The 22,300-nt window shown below is 54.0% G+C and overlaps 1 protein-coding gene across 5 annotated transcripts in view; it reads left to right on the top strand.

The window, feature by feature from the left end:
- Positions 1 to 863: 863 nt before the first annotated feature.
- PRKCZ (protein kinase C zeta) overlaps positions 864 to 22,300 on the top strand; it is a 100,898-nt gene continuing 79,461 nt past the window's right edge. Inside the window, exons 1-4 of one of the 5 annotated variants that reach the window (XM_072820043.1) lie at positions 864 to 993; positions 3,204 to 3,325; positions 4,173 to 4,262; positions 5,972 to 6,022. In XM_072820043.1, the coding sequence (XP_072676144.1) occupies positions 923 to 993; positions 3,204 to 3,325; positions 4,173 to 4,262; positions 5,972 to 6,022 (334 nt within the window). In that variant the 5' untranslated portion in view covers positions 864 to 922. Of the gene's footprint in view, positions 994 to 1,277; positions 1,294 to 3,203; positions 3,326 to 4,172; positions 4,263 to 5,971; positions 6,023 to 17,553; positions 17,838 to 18,084; positions 18,257 to 18,465; positions 18,614 to 22,300 lie in introns of those variants that run through there. The other 4 variants (XM_072820044.1, XM_072820048.1, XM_072820045.1 and 1 more) reach the window with 4 other exon arrangements.

Genomic DNA, 22,300 nt, shown 5'->3' with positions numbered 1-22,300 from the left:
ACAAAACAAAAATGAAGATCGTGGGCGACGTGGGCAAACGCAGGGTCCTCGTCCCGGCCAAAGAGTCAACCGGAGCAGAGGCAACCGCCAGCTAGTGTAGACAGCGGGATCTTGGGTTCGGCACGGGGAGGAGGGCGGCCGGGGCCAGGGAACCAGCGGGGCCGGACCGTCCTCGTGACGCTGGCTCCGCGGCTCAAACCTCTCGGACTCGAGCTCGCCCCGGGTCCCGCAGCGCGCGTCCGCGCGGACTGCCGGAGTTTCGGTTGCGTGAGTCTGGGATGGGGCAGTCCCCACGGCCCGCCTTCGCAGCGGGCTCCCGGGCGCCGCGGCGGAGGGGCCCCCCCGGGGAGCGCGGCCCCGGGAGCCCACCTCGCCGAGGGGCCAGAGCGCGGGGCCCGCAGCGCGCCGCCTCCCGTTGCCGGGCAGAGCCGGGCCGCGCGCGCTTCCATTGGCCGCAGGTGGGCCGCGCCCCGCCCGACAGGTAGACCGCCCCGCGCCGAGCCATTGGGTCGCGGCCGCGGGGACCCCCGGGGATTGGCCCAGGTGGCGGCCCCGCCTCGCCCTCATTGGCCGCAGGTGCCACCGCCCCCGCCCCGGGACCGCCCGTCCCGCCGATTGGCCGCCCGCCGGGCCCCGGGTCGGCCATATTCGGACCCTCCGCACCCCCCGCCCCCGGGCCTGGCGCCGGGAGTCCGTGCGCTCCCGTCGCGCGCCCCCGCGGGCCGAGCCCCCGCCCGCCCGCCCGCCCGCCGTCCAGGTTCCGCGGAGGTGACCGGCCCCGCGCCCTGGGGCCCCGCGCCGCGCGCGCCCTTCCGCGTTCCGCCGCCGGCCCCACCTGGCGCCCCGGCCGGCCGCCGGGTGCCCATGGCCCGCGCGCTGACGGCTGACGGCTGACGGCTGACCGCGGCCGGCCGAGCGCGCCATGCCCAGCAGGACCGGCCCCAAGATGCACGGGAGCGGCTGCCGCGTCCGCCTGAAGGCGCACCACAGCGGGTGAGCGCGCCCGCCGTCGGGGCCCGAGCGGCCGCCGCTGCGCGCGGGAGGGAGGGGGCGCCCCGGGCGGGCGGGGTCGCCGGTGGGGGCCGCGCCGGGCCCTCGCTCCCCGGGTCCGTGCGGCGCTGGCGCGGCGCTGACCCTGCCTCTGCGAAGGTGGCCGGACGTGAAGGCCACGGACCTGTGAGCACTGAAGTTTTTGTCACATGAAAACCGCCGGCCGAGCTGTAAAAATCCGGGTTTCCTAGGCGTTTCCCAGTTTACCCGGCCGGAGGGCTCGGCGGCACGATCCCGGGGAAGGTGAGGGGCACCGGGCAGCCCGCGGGCGCGCCCACTGGGGCGGGGCGGGGCGGGGCGGGGGCCCCCTAAGTCCCTAGGCGCCGCTCTGTTGGAGCCGATCTTTCGGACTCTGATCCGCTCCGCGCCCGCGCGGCGCCCTGGACTCGATGTGCCCGCGGTAAAATGGGGCGAGCGGGCACCGCTCAGGGGTCAGAGGCCGGGCGCGCCGGGCCACGCCCGGGAGCGCGCACCCTCCGCCGCCGCGGGGCAGCCCTGCTGGTGGTGCGGGGGGTGGCGCGGCGCCCGCGGCCCGGCCGGGATCCGGCCTCAGCCCCCAGCGCTCGGGGGCAGCGAAAACCCTGATGCTGCGGCTGCTTGACGCCCGTGGTCTCCCCAGAGGTGCGCCTCCTGCTGCATCCTCCAGATTGAGGAGGAGCCTGGGGCTCTTGACTCGGTGAGGGCACCTCTTTTGGGGTCTCAGGTCACACCTGTCCTGTGCCTTCTGCCATGGTCATCTGGGTCACCTGGCAGAGTGGGTGACAGGGCTCTGGGGAGGAGTGATTTCTGGGGGGACCGTGGCCAGCCCACCTGAAGAGGTCTGCCTGTGGACTCATGCAGGGCCAGAACAGGTTGGCTCTCTGGCTGGTGAACCCGGTGGAAAGCCTGTCCCCATATCTGACAGTCCTCTTCCCAGCCAGGAACTGTGGGATTGAGCAATAAGCCACTTTGTGAAAAATCAGAGTTGGTCCTCAGGGTGAGGAAGTCCACACCCCAGCCGCTTGGCCCGGGGTGGGTGGAGATGGGACCCCCCACCCCCCAGCCCCCCAGCCTGCCCCCAGGCTGGGCTCAAGGAAGCAGTGTCAGGCACTGGGTGGAGGGGTGGGGGCAGGCAAAGTGGACTGGAGCCTGGGAGTTCTGGAGGGAGCCTGCTGCCCCCAGCCCTGCCCCCTACTTTGGCCCCTGGAGAGTGCTTTGGTTACTGCCAGTAATGTGACCTGTTGGGTTTGGTTCCTGGGCTGATGAGGCGTCCACTCATCCTGTTCTCTTCCTCATCCCCTCCCTCTTCCTCCTCCTCCTCCCACACTCTTCCTTTCTCCCTTGGTGGTAGGTAGTACCTGGACTGTACTGAGGTTCCTGCCTTACCCCTGCTCCCCACTCCCTCCTGCTGCCCCTGCCCTGGTCCCTCCCCCAAGGGGCTCACTTATCCAGGCCTCCAGGGTCCTGGTACTCCGGATGGACTATGCTGCCGCCTGGCTGCTGGGAGGTTGTTTTGGACAGCGGGGCCACAACAGAAGGTCAGACCCATTGAAGATGTCATTGTTAAAAATAGGGAGCCCCCAAGTTGGCCTTTGGAGGATGTGCCGTCACCAGGGTCTGAGTGGGGTCCAAGCAGGATGCAGCAGTACCGTGTTTTGAGGGTATTTCCAGGTAATGAATGTACCATGGAGGTGGAGACCCTGCTTTGCCAGATTGAGTCTCAGCCCTTGTCTAACTAAGCTCACAGAAACAACCACATGGGGGTCTTCCTCTTTCCAGCTCCAGTCTGGTCTACTGTTCACACCATCAGCTTTGGGGGAAGGTCTGATGAAGCCAGTGGGCTTGAACTGGACGCACTGTCCACCCCACCTGTACCCCTCCTATGTGACCTTTTGAGTGGAATTTGAACTTGATGCCTGAGCAAGTGCTTGCCCGGCTTCCACAGTCCATGCTTTCTGATACCCCCACTTCTCCATCTAGGCACATCTAGGCACAGGATAGATCTTTCCTTTCTGTGCTGGGGCATCCATGAGACTGGTCAGTAGTTCTGTTGAGAGGCCTGTAATATTTTGTTTGCGAGAATTTTCATTTATGTAACCAATAACTCAATCAGTAGTATTTAATTTGATTTAAATGTGCTCCTTGGTGAAGCATGTCCATCCTCTTTGCCCTAGGGACATCCTGATCACCAGCCTAGATGCAGCAATGACCTTCGAGGAGCTCTGTGATGAAGTGCGAGAGATGTGCAGTCTCCGTCAGGGGCACCCGCTCACCCTTAAGTGGGTGGACAATGAAGGTAGGCCTGGGTCATGTGTCTGTCAGACTATAAATCTCTAAATCTTCTGTGTGGATGAAGTGAGATCAGCCCCCTTAAAATGATGGCATTAAGCTAGTTAACACCTGTCTTTGGGGTCAGGATGCTGGAAATCACTTATTGTAGTGGTTACTGGAAAGGAAGCTGTGTTTTCGGGGGTCGGGAGGGAGGAGAGTCCCCTGCAGGGCAGATGGGGAAGGGGCGGCAGAGGTCTCCCGGTCCCCCTGGGACCAGCTCTGGCCATCTTTCCCTGTTCTTCCGTTCTGTCCTGGGCTTTCCAGTGGCTGATTTGGAAGGATAAGTCTTTCTTATTTTCATCTTGTCAGGGAAAGGGGGAGGGTAAGTTGCTCGGGCGCCAGAGTCCTTCCCTCCCTGTCCAGCCTTCTCCCTCTAAGTCACACAGGCGTCTGAGAAGGCTGGGGATGGGAACACAGTCCAGCTGGCTGCAGACAGCATAGGGGAGCAGCAGTTGGGCCCTGGTGCAGGGGCTCTGTGTGTTTCTATGTTCCCATCCAGGATGGGGGCAGGGAGCCTTTCCTTTCATCTAGGACCAACCTAAGAACACCCTTATCCTTGCCCAAGCCGGGAAGATTGGCAGAGTTTAGCTCTCTAGGTGGACTTCTGGGGGCTCTGGGTGGACTCCTTCCCTCCTGCTGTGGGTCCCTGGAAGTCAGACGTACTTCCAGGCCCAGCCAGCTGTTCTTGGATTCCCCCAACTCTGCGGTGGGTGCCTGGCCGGGAGCAGCCAGGCTCTGCCCTTCCCTACTTGAATTGTACTCCTTTGCCTTAGGCCTCTGGCAGCCTCAGTGATGTCTCTTGCCCTACCTAGGTGACCCCTGCACTGTGTCCTCCCAAATGGAGCTGGAGGAGGCCTTCCGCCTGGCCTGTCAGCGCAGGGATGAAGGGCTCATCATTCACGGTCAGTGGTGGCTGGAGGGGAGGAGTGGTCTCCTTGTGGTCTGGGGAGATGGGAGATGGCCTGGGGACTGGAAGCTGCGTGGAAGATTGTGATTTAAAATCTTAGGATTCCAAAAAAATAAAATAAATAAATAAATAAATAAATAAATAAAAACAAAAATAAATAAATAAGTAAATAAATAAATAAACAAAAATAAGTAAATAAATAAATAAATAAAAATAAATAAATACATAAATAAGTAAATAAAATCTTAGGATTCCAGGGCAGCCCTGGTGGCCCAGAGGTTTAGTGCCGCCTTTGGCCCAGGGTGTGATCCTGGGGACCTGGGATGGAGTCCCACGTCAGGCTCCCTGCATGGAGCCTGCTTCTCCCTCTGCCTGTGTCTCTGCCTTTCTCTCTTTCTCTGTGTCTGTCGTGAATGAAAAATAAAATCTTTTTTAAAGAAAATCTTAGAATTCCAGATAATTTAATGATGTTGAATCTAGTGCAATTTGGGTTTGTTTTTGATCTTATATTTTATTGACCCAAATAGAAGTTGCTGTAGCTGATAAAGTCAGAAAGGCTCCTTCTCTCTGGAATACAGCGGCCTGGGTTCTGGGTGCTGGTCCTCGTCCCCATTCTCTGGAGGCTGGCTTCACTGGGTGCATCAGAAGCCTGGGCTCTCTCATTGGCTTCTGCCTTTTCAGAATGTGAAAGGGTCCCAATCCAGAGTGTATGAGGGCAGGCAGGGCAGGGGACTGTGCCTGGATCTGCACGGGGTGGCCGTGACCCTGCTGTGTTGTCTCCTGGCTCACAACTGTCCTCAGCTTGTTAAGCTCAGAGCTGTGTCATAAATTGAGTCATGAGAAATAAGAATTGTTCTGATTTCAGTATAGTCTAAAAATTGGGAGTTTCAGCCTGCCCCCCAGCACTCGGGGTTCTGTAGGGTGTCTGAGTGTAGTTCTGACCAGTGATGTCTGCATTCACTCTTGTGCAGCCCAGGCTTGTGGCTGGGGGTAGGGTGAGTGGGCAGGGACGGACGATCCCAAGCACTTGACCAGAGCTCCAACCCAGTGGTTTTCTGCGGGCTCCTCATTTTCCCTGGTGCAGGGCTAGGAGTTGGTTACATTTCCAGCTTCTGTAGCTCTTTATGTAAATGTGGTTTACACTAAGGACCTAGCCTGGCCCCGCTCCTGATTATGGCAGTGAGTCTTTCAACACCAAAAGCTCTGATGCTTTAAAAACCCCGTTTTATTTTCTACATTAAGGGAATGGTTGCTTCAGCTAAGTTTTAATACTTTTTAAGCTTCTGTTTTAATAATCTGTTATGGAAGCCCAGGGTATATTTTAAGATACTTAATTTTGAACTCTACCTTGAGTGCGAAATGGAAGCTAATGTGCTTTCAGAAGTCCATTCTCCAGGTAGGTGCAGCTCCTGACTTCCCATGTTAATTTACTGCCCACAGAAGGAGCATTCTGGGGGCAGCTCTGCCATTGAGGTCCCCCGATGGCTTTTCCCCCTGTGTTTTTCACTGCATTTTGAAGTCCTTTAAAAGGAGATTTGACACCAGCTTCCTTGGGCTGCCAAAATTTTGCCACAGGGAGCATCTCCTGAGAGTAGGTGTATCAGCAGCAGAGTTTGTGTGACGGTTCATCGGGGTAGCCTGCCTGGCACAGGGCCTGGCACAAGGATGCACCAAATGACACACTGCTCTTTCTCCTCTATCCAGTGTTCCCCAGCACCCCTGAGCAGCCAGGCATGCCGTGTCCAGGAGAAGACAGTGAGTACTGCTGTTTTCCTATGACTCGTGTTGCATGTTATGGCTTGAATTCTGATCTGTTATGTTGGGAAGGTGGAGACGGGCACCTTTAGTGGCCATGGCTTAGGAGCGGTTATCCTTGCACAGAGACCAGAGGCAGAGCAGTAGTGGATAGTGTGACCTGACGTCGAGTTTTCATGGTGTGCTTGCCTCTGCCTGCGTGTGAGTGCATTCTGGTTAACAGATGCTGCCTTTGGGGCACTGGCTTGGTGCCTTGGCGCCGTCAGGAAAAGTCCCTGAGGAGGGAAGGGCCCAGTCTGGGACAACTGGATGCTGCTCCCAGGCATTTGCCGCGGCTATGGCCACCCCAGACCTGGTTGTACACTGGCTCCCAGGGACAAGGTAGGAGCCTCCACTCCATCTCCACGTGGGCCTGTTGTAGGGGCTGAAGTCCCAGGGGCCATCGGACCCCAAACAGGTCAGAGAAGTTTGTCCCCCTGTGTCCCCGAGGGCAGATCACCCAGATGGGGCTCACCAACCACCCGGACCCTCTGTTGGCCTGGTCCTGTGCTGTCTCTGTTGTGTGAGTAAGGACCTTGGGGCAAAGGTGGCTTCTTGCTCCGCCTGGGGGACCTGGCTCAGCCCCTTCTCAGCAGGTCCCTGGGATGGGCTCTGGGCTAGCCTCTTGTTACTGAGGCAGGTGCCTCTGCCTGGGAGCAGGTTCTGGCAGAGGCTGTGCCTAGTTCCTGTTGCTTACCAGGCCTGGGGGAGATGGTAGGTGGGCAGGTGTCTGTGCATGCATCTAGGGTTTAGGAAAGCAGTGTGGCTGAAGGTAGGTTTGGGGTTCCTCAGCAAAGAGAGAGCAACTGGCAGTTGGGGCCTGGCCTTGGGGCTCCCACAGAGAACAGGGGACCCTGAAGGGGCAGCCAGCAAGGCCATGAGAAACGTGGACTATAGACTCCTGGTGGGAGTCATACAAGGTGGTCTGAGGCTGGAGCTGCCCCCAGGCAGGCTGGACATGCTGCCGGGGTGAGCTGATGTGGTAGTGGACGTGAGGGGTGGTTTCGGGGGGAATGTAAGGAGGCACAGGGACTGGTGCTTCCCTCGGTGCTGCGCGGGCATTACAAGCCTGGGTAGGGTCAGTGGGAGCCCCTTGGGAGGAGATGACAGGCCAGACAGTGACAAATGCCGGGGTAGTGGGGGCAGAAGCTGCATTGAGCGGGTAGTGGGAGAAGAGCTGTCCATGGAGAATGTTCCAGCAATGGCGCCTCCCGGCTGTGGGGTCTAGACAGGTGCACCTGGGCCAGAGCAGTGGATACTTGTGTGCTTGTGTGGCTTTGCTGAGCGTGGGACCTGGGAGCTGCCAGGGTGTGGGTCCAGAGAGGTTTGTGGGGTGGGACATGCAGTGGGCTCCAGAATAGACAGGGTGGGCCAGCGAGGAGCAGACGTAATAAGAACTGCCTGCAGGGGCCTGGACTCACCATCACACCAGGCCTTCTGTGGGCTCATCAGCCTCTGCAATGCAGGAAGGGGTCTTGGGTCTCCGAGGCAGGTAGAAGGGGGAGTGGCCCGGCACCGATGGTGTCACTGTGGGGGAATGTCGGGAATGTGGTGAGCTTCACCAAAGTGCCATCCTGTCTTGGCCTGCAAGTGGGTCCTTGAGATGCTTACCAGGGGCCGCCCTGAGGCTTTCATGACTACTCAGTATTGTTGACCGTTCTCCCAGGCCCTCAGAGGTGGCAGGTCCTGGGGAGGGGCTGAGGGTGGTTGACAGGTGCTGTCACTCCCTGCCCACAGATCCCAAGCACCGTGCACACAGGGGAAGGGTGGCCTCATCTCACTGGCCAGGGGTGTGTGAGCAGAATGCCTTCCTCACGAGGGGGCTCCTGGGCTCTTTGTAGGTGTTCTCCCCAGTATTTTACTCTTGTGGCTTGATTTTAAGGCTAATCTTGGACGGTCAGGGTTAGTGTGTTCTGGTCACTGATGGCCATGGTGAACAGGCATGCTGTGTGGTCCATTTTTTGGCTTTGAGCAATGTGCCTGATGCCAGGGCAGTGAGAAGGATCAGACAGGTGCCATGTGAATGGTGCCCTTGACCTATATCAGGACCGTGTGAAGAGGGCTGGATGGGTTGATAGACTGGCCGGAGATGGACAGGCAGTAGAAATGCAGCCCCATGGTGGCACCTGGGCACGTCCACCTGTAAGGGCCACCTTGCACCATCTGGGCCTGTGTCTACTCTCAGCAAAACACCTTCCAGAACATTCTGCTCAGGTTGTGAATATGAATTTAATCGGTTTTATAGTTTTAAAAAATTGTATAAAGTGGGGTGCCTGGGTGGCTCAGTCAGTTGAGTGTATGACTCTTGGTTTCAGTTTGGGTCATGATCTTGGGGTCATGGGATCAAGACCCACCATAGGCTCTGTGCTCAGCAGGGAGTCTGCTTGGGGTTCTCTCTCTCCCTCTGCCCCTCCCTCGCGTGCATGTCTGTGTTGTATTCTGTCTGTCTCTGGAATAAATAAATCTTTAAAAAATTTGTGTAAAGTACACATAACAAAATTTAATATTTAACCACTGTAAAGTGAATGATTCTGTGGCACTTAGTATACTCATAGTGCTGTGCAACACCGCCTCTCCCTACTTCTGGAACATCTCTGGAGAGGAAACCTCACATCCATCAGCAGCCACTCCCCGTCCCGCCTCCACCCAACCCCCAACAGTCTCTGTGGGTTTACCTGGTTTGGATGCTTCCCATAATGGAACCCTAGGTGTCTTTTACTTAGCATGGTGTCTACGGAGTTTACACCTGTTTTAGCATGTGCCAAAACTAAATTCCTTTCTTTTCCAAATTTTTTACTGTGGTAAATTACATCTAACATAAAACTATCTTGACCATGTTTACATGTACAGTTTGTTGATATTAATTAACATTGTTGTGCAACCATCACTACCGTCCACCTCCAGAACTTCTCTCATCTTATAAAATTGCAGCTCTGCCCCCAATAAACACTAACTCCCAGCCCCTGGCTCCCACCCTCCCACCTTCTGTGCTGTGATTTTGACTACTCTGGGTACCTCATATAAACGGAATCAAACTGGATTTGTCCTTTTGTGACTGGTTCTTCTACTCAGCATAACGTTCTCTGGGTTCATCGATGTCGAAGTGTATGTCAGGATTTTCTTCTAGGGTTGAATAGTAAGTATTCCATTGTACATATAGACTACATCTGGTTTCTCCATTCTTCCGTGGATGGACACCTGGGTTGCTTCCCTGCTTTAGCTTTTGGGAATCATGCTGCTGTGAGCATGGGTGTGCAGATATCTCTTCGAGACCCTGCTTTCAACTTCTGAGGGGTATATACTCACAAGTGGAACTTCTGTATTGTGTGGTAGTTTTTTGTTTAAGTTTTGGAGGAGCCTTCCCACTGTCTCCCATAGTGGCTGCACCAATCTGCATTCCTACTAGCAGTGCATGGGTTCCTGATTTCCCCACGTCCTCATCCTCACTTGCAGTTTTCTGGCCATACTCAGGAGTGTGAGGTCATCTTTCCCCTGCAGTGCCAGTTTGCATCTCCCTGATGAAGAGGGATGTCAAGCATCTTTTCCTGTGCTTATTGGCCATCTGTATGTCTTCTTTGGAGAAATGTCTGTTCAAGTCCTTTGCTCATCTTGGAGCCGATTGTTAATTTTTTTTAATACTGGGTTTTGGGAGATTTCTTTATATTCTGGGGTTTTTGTTTTTTAAAATATTTTATTTATTTATTCATGAGAGACCCACAGAGAGAGAGGCAGAGACATAGGCAGAGGGAGAAGCAGGCTATTTGCAGGGAACCCAATGCGGGACTCGATCCTGGGTCTCCAGGATCATGCCTTGAGCTGAAGGCAGACCCTAAACTGCTGAGCCACCCAGGGATCCCTATATTCTGGGTTTTAATCCCCTATCAGTCATATGATTTGCAAATATTTTCTCCCATCCTGTGGGTTGCTGTTTTCCTCTGTGGATCATGTCTCTTGATGCACATAATTTTTAAGTTTTCAAGTCCCATTTGTGTGTTTTTGGTTTTGTTGCCTGTGCTGTCACATGCAGGAAATCATTGTCAAATACAATGTGGTGAAGTTTTATCCTATAGTTTCTTCTCAGAGTTTTATAATTTTAGGCCTTACATTTAGGTCTTTGATGGATTTTGGGTTCAGTTTTGTATATGGTGTGAGGTAGGGGTCCAACTTCATTCTTTTGCATATAGATATCCAGTTTTCTCAGTACCATTCGTTGAAAAGACCAGCCTTTCCCCCACTGAATGGGGGGGAATGATTTGAGTGCCCCCGTCAAAAATCATCTTACGGGGGTGCTGGGGAGGATTGGTTTCTGGGCTCTCTATTCTCTTGGACTTCATATGTTTGTTTTTATGCCAACTTCACATTTTTTTGGTTACTGTAGTAAGTTTTGAAATCATGGAGCGTGAGGCCTTTAGCTTTGTTCTTTTTCAAGATGGTTTGGCTGTTCTGGGTCCCTTGAGATGATTTTTAGGATGGGTATTTCTATTCCTGCAAAACATATCATTGGGATTTTGGGATTGCATGGAATCTGTAGGTTGGTTTGGGTGGTATTAACACCAAGACAGCATTATGCCTTCTAACCCATACACATGGGATATCTTACTTATTTTTGTCACATTTCATTTCTTTCAGCGTTTTTGTAGTTTTCAGTATGCACATCTTTCACCTCCTTGGTAGGTTTATTCTTAAGTATTTTATTCTCGATGCTATCGTAAATGGAACTGTTTTCTTAATTTCTTTTTTGGGTTGGGTTGTTACTGCTCTCGTATAAAAATGCAACTGATTTCTGTGTGTTGGCTTTGTGTCCTCTTTTGCTGGATTTATTAGTTCTGACAACTTTTTTGTGGAATCATGAGGGTTTTCTGTATCATCAGCAAACAGAGATCATTTTACTTATCCCTTTCTAATTTGTGCTCTTATTTTTTTTCTTGCCTAATTGCTCCTGCTAGAACTTCTACTACAATGTTGAATAGAAGAGTGAGCATCCTTGTCTTGTTTTCTAAGATCCTCCTGATCTTGGATGAAAAGCTTTCAGTCTTGCACCACTCAGTGAGATGTTTGCTGAGGGGTTTCATACATGGCTTTTACTCTGTTGAGGTAGTTTCCATTTGTGCTATAATGGGATGTGTATAGGGTTTTGTCCTCAGTTTCTGGCAGAGCTCCTAAATTCCCTGGAGTCTCTTGGGTGATGGGAGTGTCTTTTGTCATTCATTCAGAGTCCCTTTGGAACACACTTGTGTGTGTGCTGATAAGGTACTTTAGGGTGGGGCCTCTAGATAGCCTCAGGATGGGGTGGTGACCAGAAAGACCTTGTTGCCTGAGGATTGGAGGTGCCAGCCCTCCCCGCTGACCTGTGCGGAGAAGGGACAGGCTGCAGGTTGAATCAATCTTCCCTGCGAAAGAACCTCCCTAAAACCCCAAAAGGAGCGTTCACAGAACTTCTGGGTTCACGAACACATGGAGATGCGGGGAGAGTGGCTTGTCCGGAGAGCGTGGAAGCTCCATGCCCTTCCCCAGTACCTTTCCCTACATGGGTCTGTTCCTGAGTTAATCCAGCCACTCTAGCAAATTAATCACACCCAGAAAGGGGTTGTGGGAATGTCCAGTCTGTAGCCATTGTGTCAGAAACACAGGTGACAACCTGGATTGGTGACTGACCTCTGAAGTCTGGGAGGAGGGAAGGCCTTGAGCGTTCACCTGTGGGATTGGATTCTATCTCCAGGTAGAGGCCGGGACAGAACTGAGTTCATTGTGTGTTGGTATGAGGGGGAAGAGACACATAGTGACTTCTGTGCTTTGTTGAGTATTGTTTTTTGTTTTGAAAGTTGAGTAACTTTTTTATCAAAATGATATGGGACTACATTGTAGTCAGGAACTCTGCCATTTAGAAATTCTGTAGCAACTTTAGCCTTAGGTCTTCCAACACCTTTAGGCCTAAATAAAAGCTACTTATTTATGCATTTGTTTGTTTGCCTTTTTTAAATTTTTATTTTAAAAATTAATTAATTTATTATTTTTTTAATTTAATTTACTTATTCATGACAGACACAGAGAGAGAGAGAGAGAGGCAGAGACACAGGCAGAAGGAGAAGCAGGCTCCATGCAGGGAGCCTGATGTGGGACTCGATCCCCGGTCTCTAAGATCACAGCCCGGGCTGAAGGCGGTGCTAAACTGCTGGGCCACCCGGGCTGCCCAAATTAATTTACTTGACAGAGAGAGAGTGAGCACAAGCAGGGGGAGTGGCAGGGAGAGGCAGAAGGAGAAGCAGACTCCCCACTGAGCAAGGAGCCTGATGTGGGGTCCATTCCCAGGACCCTGGGATCATGACCTAAGCCAAAGGCAGGTACTTAACCACCTGAGCCACCCAGGTGCCCCTGCTTGTTTGTTTTTAGAGTACACGCATATGAGCAGTGGGGAGGAGCAGAGGGAGAAGGAGAATCCCAAGCAGGCTCCTTCCCCATCGCAGAGCCTGACTCAGGACTTGATCTCATGGTCCTGAGATTACAACCTGAGCTGAAATCTGGAATCACATGCCCAACCCGACTGAGGCATTGGACACCCGCAAAACTGCCTATTTAGATTGGAAATATTTGTACTATTTTTGTAACATGAATCTGTCTAAACCTAGACAGTGACTAGTCTGGTCTTCAATGACTAGAACTTGACATGCGTCTAAGAGAGACTGGAGAGGTTCAATGCTTGGCTGGAAGTCAGGGTGTGTGAAGGGTCCAGGTTCCTCAAGGAATTCCTTATTGGGATCCTTATTACTCCCTTACTTCTACGGCTTTGGGAATGATTTTTCTGCAAGTCACGAAGTTAGCTGTTCGTGACTGGTCGTGGTTCAGGTTGCAGTTTTGGAGTTGGCTGTCACAGCTGCATGCCCCTGGCCCATGACCCCTGCCCTGTGGCCCTAGACCCCAGAAGTTCTGATTGCTGTGCTTCTGGATTCATGTGTCTCTAAGTTTGCTTTATTTCCCCTGTGATTCCTCCTTTGATCCATTGGTTGTTCAAGGCTGTGTTTAATTTGCAGACCCTGGTGACTTTTCTAGTTGTCCGTCATTCATGTCAGACTTCATCCTGTGGTGGTTGCAGAAGACACTTTGTATATTTATCTTTTAAAATCCACTGAGACTTGTGGCCACTGGTGTGGGCTGTCCTGAGAATGGCCTGTGAGCTCTCGGGAAGAACATGTGTGCAGCTGTCCGGCCGTGTCAGTTTATTGTGCTGATGCCATTGTGTGGATTTCCTGCAGCTCGCTTATCCGTTTGTGTATCAATGGACCCTTGGCTGTCCCCATGTCCTAGATTGTGTTAATCATGCTGCTGTGGCAATCATGCAGGTTCGAGGGTTCGAAAGTACTAAACGAGTAGCCTGGTTTTGGCCACACCATAAAGTCTAATGGAGTTTGTCTATGTTGAGGCATCGCCAGGATAAACGATCAGTGGGGCCCCATGAGGCCAGTTTTGGGCCCACATGAGCTGACCTCAGCTGGCCATGTGCTGCCCATCAGGTGTGAGCGATGGAGGTGACCATGCGTGGAGATTCAGCTGGGAGGCCGGGATTCCTGCTATCAGCAGCAAGGGCCCCATCGGAGCTGGGAGACCCAGGAGGACCCCTCCCACCAAGTGGTAGTACATTTCCAGGCATGCCAGGACTGCACGTGTGACATGATAAGGAACTGAGAATCCTGGCAGTTTGGTGGGCCAATGACTCTGTGGGAACCCAAAGTGTGGCACACCTCTGGTGGCTCTAGGTGGTTGGCTGAAGCACAGGAGTAACATGGCAGCTCCAGTGTCTGCGGGAGGTGCACCTGCTGGCTCCAGGAGGAGTGTGCCAGGCAGCACAGAGGGCTTTGTGGCCTCATGGGTCCCCTCCAGGCCACGAGGGCCTTGGGCCTCACCCCCTGCCTTTACCCCCTGTGTGCACAGTCTGTTCCCAGCTGTGCCCATCCCCAGGCTGGCCATGCTCTTCGGGGGTCCTGGTGCACACTGCAGACATTTTCTTCCAAACCGCTTCTCTGTCACGTGCCTTTTAATGCCTCAGGTCACACGGAAATGTTAACGTTTGAGGTTTGCATGTTCAAATCTGTTAATATTTTCCTTTCTGGCTACCCCAAAGGGTAGAAAAAAAATGTTTCTTGCATTTTAGTCTGGAATGTGAGTCTGTGTCTGGGATAGTGTTGGCCTGGTGTCTGGTGTGACACAGTCTCTTTGTCTTGAGTGGTCAGAGCTCTTGGACTCCACATGCAGCAAACCCAAGACTATGTGTTCTGCCGGGCCCTGCAGGGAGCCTGCATCTCTTCACCTGTAAGATGCAGCAAATGCCTTACTTGGGGGCTGTGGGGAATTGATAATGCACTGCACACACCTGGGCCATGGCCCCCGAAACAAATAACAGAGCAGTCCCCTACACTGGTGGTGTCACTGGGTGGATGGGGTGGGGCTGGTCTTGTGAAGGAGAGACCCAGAGAAAGGTGGCACTTGGCAGTGAGAGGGGTCTGAGGTCTCTCCCTGACCTCAGTCTCTCCCTGACCGTGGTGTGGTTCCCTGACAGTGTCCACCCCTGGGTCTGTAGCAAAGGGCTGCAAGCTCAGAAGAGTGTTGCCCTGTCTCAGTCTGGAGGCGTTTGTCCTCTGATATAGGATGCCTTCCAATGCTCCGCTTCTGGTGGGGGACACAGGCCCCTGTTGGCACTTTGCTCCAACTCTCTTCTGCTCTGTCTTCACATGGCGCCTCCCACGTGTATGTCTGTGACTCCAATTCTTGCCTGCAAAATAGGAATAATGGGATCATGTATAAAATAGTGTTTGCAAGGGGGTGCTGGCGGGGCTCACTCAGTAAAGCACCCAACTCTTGATTTCAACTCAGGTCATGAGCTCAGGGTTGTGAGATTAAGCCCACCTGTGTCTTGACACTCAGCATGGAGTCTGCTTGAGATTCTCTCTCTCTCTCTCTCTTTGTCTTTCGCCCCTACTCATGCACACGCTGTCTCTCAAATACATAAATAAATATCTAGAAAAAATACTTTGCAAAAGCGCAGAGCAAATGGTTAATCAGTGTGTCTCTAAAGGGCAGCTGGTAGCACTTACAGGGTAGCAGACCTAATGCAATTAATAAGAGGGGTCCCCACCCTGGCAGTGAGAACGGCTCCTACTACCTGGTGCCTCCGTGATGGTCCTGAGGGGGCTTCCTGGAGGAGGAGTCTCACCTGCCGGCAGGACTTTCCACATGGAGCTGGATGCAGGCCCTGCAGCCAACTCTCCCTCATTAGTCCAGGCATCTCTGTGCCCCTTCTCCTAGGCTTCGGGAACCCTTGGTGGGTGGCTGCTGGCCCTGGCAGCCTGTGGTGGGGCAGGGTGGCCCCACCCCCTCAGCTAAGGCCCCCCCCTGGCCTCCCTGTGGCCTGTGGTGAAGACTCAAGGCACCTACCAGGGCAAGGGTAACTGTACAAAGGCTGAGCAGGGACAGTGGAGTTGGTCCTGAGAGTCCATGGAGAACATAGAAGTCGGGGGGGTTTGGTGGCAGCAGATCCTGTCTTCAAAGCAAGCAGTGTCCCAAAAGGCCATTGAAATCTGGCACATCCTGTGCTCTGTGGGCCTGATCCTGGCCTGTCTTCACACTTGGGTGACACAGATGCCCCTGGGTGGGCTGGTGGCTGTGGGATCAGCTCCCTCGGGAGAGGTGTCCCATGTTCTACTGCACTGGCAGCACCCAGCACACTACAGAGGCCTATCTGGTCACCCAGGATGGCTGTGGGGGTGGGTTCTGGGGCTGAGCCCAGCATCTGGGGAAGGATGACCCCAAGAAGTGGGCCTTCTCTAGCTGTGTGGTGTCAGGCAGGTGGGTGCGGCTCCCTGACTTCCCTTCCCTGTAGGGGGTCTGTGGTCATAGCCACTTCATGGGGCTATGTGGACATTAACAGCGTTTCCAAGGGCTCCAGGGACATGCTAAGCACCCAGTGAGGCCAGCTCACCCCCACCGCCAGCCGGGCAGGTGTGTTGAAGGGCCGGTGGTGTCATCTGCATGAGGAACGAAGCAGAGCTCTAGGGTATGTGGAGCTTGGCCTGGGGGCTGAAGCCCTCAGGGAGCATCCTCCAGGCCCCGGTGGGCGGGTTACCTTGGAATCCTCCTGAGATATGCCTATTTTTCCCTGGTATTTATAGGTATGTCTATTGTTTTATTTAAAATCTAGTTTCATTCAGCTTTGTCTCAAATTACTTGCAACAAACTGGAAAAGCTAGTTATCCACCCAAAATAGGCTTCCATTAAAATTAGCAATCTGCCAGTTTAGCCTGGGTTTTCTAGAGTTCTTTGAAACTGGTGTTTTGCTCTGCATTGGACGTGCATGCTCTTGGCTGGAGGTCAGGCTTGGGCCATAAAGCTCTTGGTGGGTGAGGCTTTATGGTGGACCTGGGAGGTGTTTGCCCTTCCCTTTGGGTGCCCTGGAGACATGGTGGTTCAGTTACTTTATGATTCTGAAGTCTCAGTCAGGGGTCTGCAGACATTCTGGAAAGGCCCAGGTAGTAAATGTGTGGTCTGTGCTGCAGCAGCTGCGCTGCCGTAGTCAAACAAATGGGCCATGATAAACTTTATTTCGGGCACTGAAATTTGTGAGATTTGTGTTTCGTGCGATTTCCACGTGTCTAAGAAATTACAAGCCATCCTTAGCGTGTTGCTCAGGGCACCAAGCCCTGCTGTTCTCCAGCCCTCGCTGCCAGTGGCAGAGCCTTGGGGCCCTCGGCCTCTACCTGTTATATTCTCAAGACACGGTGTGTGAAATGCCCTCGCACAGCTGGTTGGCTGCCGGGCAATTGGAGCTCTGAAGTGACTTTAGGCCCCGCTTCAAACAACTGAAGGAGCTGGAGCTTGAACCCAGAGCTTTGGCCTTGACTCTGTGCCATGCACAGGAGCGAGCACAGATCTGGGGGCCTGGCACCTGCTTATAGGTGATGCACAGTGGTGGTTCAGGCCAGGAATGTGCCTCTCCCTGGCCCATAGCAGGCGTATGCTGGAGGGTGGGGTAGCAGTTTTGCCTAACCTCCCAGGCACCCTGGACCACGTAGGGTCAGCGTAGGTCTGGGACTCCAGGAGGCTGGACGAACTCCCCGGCCTAGGCTGCTGGCATCTCTTCCTTGGAATTGGAGGGAATTGGGTTTGGGCTCTCACCTAGCCACAGTGGCTAGAACCGTGGCTTCTCCCTCCCTCCCCTTCTGGGTCCCTGGCCCCCAGGCCTTGGAGCCCATGAGTCTTTGTGCCAGCCCCTTCTGGGCCTCTGTGGACACAGGCTGGAGGTCGCTTGCACTCAGTGGCCGCTGCTTCCCCACATCCCATGCGGGGGCCTGACCTGGCCCACTGGGGTCAGTCTCCATGGATCCTGCACTTGGAGGGCTCTGGGAATGAGCCGCCTCCTCTTGGCCGCTGCCCTACGTTCTCTTCCAGGACCGTCCTGATGCAGAGATGCTTGTTTTCGTGTGACGTCAGCTCCTCGGTATCCAGGCCGTGTTTTAGTTGCTGCCTCAGCTGCCGGCTCCCAGGGGAGCCGGGTACCACCCGGCCTGGAGACATGAGGAGGCAGGGATGTGAGAGGCGGGGGACGGGCCGGCCAGCCTTCCTTTAAATATCTGCTCCTCGCCTTTGAGCGCACCCTGCCCATTGTGGGTCCGAGGGGAGTGGAGGGCAGTGTCGGCTCACTAAAGGGAAGGAAGATGCCTCCCTGCACGCCCACCGCTCCGTAGAGCATAAAGAACCCTGTGCTGAGCAGGCGGGAGAAGAAAGCCCGGTGAGTAATGCACATCGCTCGTGCCTTCCTGCCTGGGTGCAGGCCGAGTATGAGTACGCGGCGGCGATGCTGCCTGGCTGCTGGGTCCAGGGCAGGGGCCTGGCCGCAGCCTCAGCGCCGCGTGGATGTGCTGCCAGCCGGGGGCAGGGATGCAGCCACGGGGCTCTGAGCCGCGGGGTGGGGGTGGGGGTGCAGAGCGGTGAGAGGCTCTTGTTTCTGAGGTGACAGATTTTTAGCAAAACAGGCCCCAGAGGAGCGAGCAGAGTAGCCGATGCGGGGGTGCCGGAAGGAAATGTGTCCCTGGGAAGCGAGGCCTGTCAGCGCGGCTGGGCAGCCGGGGGACACCAACCATCTCATGCTTATCCAGCAGCCGGGTGCGGGGGCTCTGGCTGAGGGCAGTGTGGCGGCGGCGCGTGCCGGTAGGGTGACTGGTCTGCCGTGGCCAGTGTGCACGCGCGTGTGCCCCGCTCGCTCCCTACTCTGCATTGCTGCAGGCAAGGGGTCCAACGAGCTGCGATGCTGCAGGCAGGAGCCCCCGGCCGCGAGGCTGGTGGCAGCAGCCCGCACCTGCTCCCCTGCACCGAGCTCCGCAGAGCTGCCGCCGCTCTGCGCGCCTCTGCTGGTCCTGGCCCCGTGTCTGCGTTGACGACAGCGTCGTGTTGGAGTCTGGGTGGCACGGCTGGTGTTGACGTGCCCGGCTCACTCCACCGGGGTCCACGGGTGTCGGTGATGAGCGTGGTGCCGGCGTCCGGTGTTCTATTCTGAGATGGTTGGAGGTAGACCCAGATGCGCCCGGGGGCTGCTTGGTGGCTGGTGGGGATGTGGGAATGTGGGTGTTTGGTGACGTCCATTTTGCAAGGTGTTTTTGTAAAAAAAACAACCACAGTAGACACCCCCCACCTTAGGCTGGCAGGCGGCTGATGCCCTGGGTGGACGGGCTGCCGGGATGGGTAGCCCCTGGTGTGGATGGTGCTGGGGTGACCCAGAGGCCTCTGAGCCAGCCTGCCCCTCCCCCAGGAACAGGAGGGACAGTCGCTGCTCTCTGCCGCCAGCCCGGGTCGCAGGGCTAACGCGTTAGTTCTGGATTCTTGAATATTATGAAATCCAGGGTGTGCTGGTGGGTGCGTGGGAGAGGAGAGGAGCGGGGTGTCGGCTCACGTGTGTGCTTGCCAACGAGGAGAAATTAGCTGTGTCATAGTTTCTTGGGATGTCTGGGACATCTTGGCCTCTTTCCTTCCGTGTGGTCACGCGCTATGAGTGCGTGGCTGATGTGAACCCTCACGGTGCTGCTACGCTGCCGGGCTACCCTGAACACGGGCCTGGGCAGGTGGCTTCTGGGCCTCAGGGCTTCGGCAGGGCTTAGAGCCCCACGCGGGGACAGGTTGGGAGAGCGAATCCCCCAGAAAGCCCCACTGTGTGTTGCTGCTGTCAGGTGGGGCTGTGGCTGGGTGTCACCTGTGTCTGTGTCCCGGTCAGATCCACATGGAGTCTCCTCTTCCTCCTGTCCTAGGGCGTCAGCCACTGACAAGGTGCCGTCACAAACTTCAGAGCCGCTGACAGTTATGTAAGGAGTTGTATGTACTGTTTGCCCAACTCTGAGGTCCCGCTAACCTCCCAGACGTCACATCCAGGGCCGCCTGTCATCCTGTCGGTCACACGGAGCAGCTGAGGGCCTTGGACGGTCCCAGACCCCCAATGGATGCTGCCCTCAGCCCCTCCCATCGGGGTCAGCATGGTGGGAACACAGGGTCATCTGTGGTCCTACCAGAGACTCCTGCCCCGAAGCACCCCCCAGAGGTCTGTTTGCTCCCTCTGGTGTAGATGTGGTGGCAAGGGCTGCATTGCATTTGGCATTTCTGACCACCCAGATGTGGCACAGTGCAGCCCATGGAGGTCAACGCATTGGGCCGAAGCTCAGGTCAGCAGGTGCCTGGGGTCAGGCTCCAAGATCCAAAGACGAGGCAGTGGCCGTTTCCTTGACTGACCAGAGGCTGTTTTGAGGCTGTGCAGGGGTAAGGGGGGCAGCCCTGAACGGCTGCTCTCCAGAACCGCACCAGGCCCGCTGAGGGTAAGCCTCCATGCCAGGTTTGATACGTCTTTGGTGTTTACATTCAGAGACCATAACCTCCTGTGTCTACCCCCCTTGTCTGTGGTGAATGAGGATTCTAGGGGCTGGGGTCTCTAATCCCTGCTGCCACTGGGCCTTTGCTTGTGCTGTTTCCTTCCTCTTGCAGGGTGAGTGGCCCTGAGGATCACTGCCCCCACAACCACTACTCCATGAGAGTTGGATGGCACGAAGCAGGCCCCCTGGACGTGTGTGGGGCTTTATGGGAGGAGCAGAAGGGCTTTCTCCGAAGCTGTCTGAACCAATTGCACATTCAATGTTCACATTGCTTTTGGTAATAAAGTTATGGCACAGAAGACAGCCCCACAAATCCCCCACAGGTGTATTTGGAATAGCAGTTTATTTTTAGGATTATCCTAAGTAGGTAGAGTAAGGCACCTCATCTATGACTGCTGTCTTTTCTGTTCAGTGTCTCTGTGGCTTCTGGGCTGACCTAGTCAATTCCATCCACCCCAGGTGACTGTGAGCCAGTGGACAGGTCTGCCGTCTCCCTGGGCGAAGTTCAGAGTCAGGCAAGGCAGGAATGCCACGTTGATAACTAATAAATCCTTTTTCGGAGGTTATTTCTAAGGTGCTGTAAGTGCAATCAGACAGATGTGCTTCACATTTGGTGCATGCACACTTACGGGGTGAATGGGAGATTGTACCCCAATGTCCGTGTGGGTGGAGGGGATCCTGAATTTATGTTTTATTTATTTATTTATTTTTTTGGTTGAATTTATGTTTTATTGCTCAGTTTGGTGGTTAGAATGTGTCTGAGGTTTTTTGTTGTTGTTGTTGTTGTTTTTTTAAGTTTGCTGCTTGTTTAAGCTTCTCCTAACGGGAAATTTAAAAACATCTGATTTGTAACAAGATGGAGCCTCGCGGTGTGTGCGTGTGTGAAGGGCCTTGGGTGGGAAGCGGGTGGTCAGCACCACATGGGCTGTCTGTTCGCTCAGCCCCACACAGCCCCGTGCCATGCCTCCGAGTACTCATCTGTGAGATGCAATTGTAGAGGAAACTGAATAAAGTCATGCTGAGCATGGACAGGCTGGGCATGCCTTGTCTTGGTCGGGAAACCATATCGTTACTGCTAAATGCTTATGTATCAAGTTTGCGTTGTACATTATTTTCAGATTTTGAATTTGATTTTGAGCTTGACATGTTTATGTTTTAAGGTATTGAATACTTCCATGTGGTTTACGAAGAGAGAACAGGTGTCCCTGCCCCTTCCTCCCCTCCAGGAGGGGCTCACTTCCCATCCGAGTGGCTCTTCTTGGCATTTCCAGATTTCTAAATAACGCACCTATGCTGCAGCTTCTAGACTTTCCTGTTTGGGATGTTACCTCTTCCCCTCTGTCTCTGGAATGGGTCAGCTCTCTTTTTCTGCTCCCAATATAGGGTTAGGTCAACTTTTATTGTTTAATCACTGAGTGTTTACATTATGGCGGATTGGAAAAATATTCACAAGCCATTAGCATTACATTTTTTTTTTCTTGTACAACTTTTAGTTTTTCTTGGGGATAATAATTGCCTTGCTTTCCCCACCCCTTCCTTGGCATTTCTAGAAGTCTTGTCTCAAATTTGCCCATAATTTTTCCAGGAGGGCAGCCCTTCCCCAATGTCTGCACCACATCCCTCCTGGTGCCCCCGGGCCTCAGCACAGTATATCCTGGGCCCTTGTGATAGTTTAGCTGGTTATAGAAGCCAGACTGGAAACAGTTTGCTCCCCCCACCCCGCTCCGAGCATTTTAAAAGGATTGTACCCATGTCCTCCAGCCTCCCAGAAGTCAGGGACCATTTTTATTTTTGTGTGTGCTTTATTTTCTCCTGAAAGTGTTCAGGATCTTTTTTTTTTTTTTTTTTTTGTCTTTATTGTTTTCAAGTTTCATTGTGATATGTCTTGCTGTGGCCTTTCTTGTCTCTTGTGCTGAGAAGTTACAGTGCAGGAACTGAAGACACTGGGCATGAGATGCTTTTGTTTCTTTTTTTTTTTTTTTTAAAGATTTTATTATTTATTTATTTATTTATTTATTTGAGAGAGAGAGGCAGAGACACAGGCAGAGGGAGAACAGAGGGAGAAGCAGACCCCACGCAGGGTGTCCAATGCGGGACTTGATCCCGGGTCTCCAGGATCATGCCCTGGGCTGAAGGCGGCACTAAACCGCTAAGTCACTGGGGCTGCCCTGTTTCTTTCCTTGATGGTCCCTTACCCTACAGTTGTCACTTTCTAGAGCTACCATGAGTCATTTGTTGGCACCCCCCCGACCGGCCTTTAATTTTCTTGTCTGTTTTCCACTTCTGTTTCTTTTATTTTCTAGGAGATATCTTACATTTTTCATGTCAAAACCATCTCTTA

Source organism: Canis lupus, chromosome 3, assembly GCF_048164855.1.
Source record: "Canis lupus baileyi chromosome 3, mCanLup2.hap1, whole genome shotgun sequence".
Taxonomy (NCBI): domain Eukaryota; kingdom Metazoa; phylum Chordata; class Mammalia; order Carnivora; family Canidae; genus Canis; species Canis lupus.
Note: the sequence above shows the minus strand (reverse complement) of the source record. Positions and strands in the feature narration are given on the sequence as shown.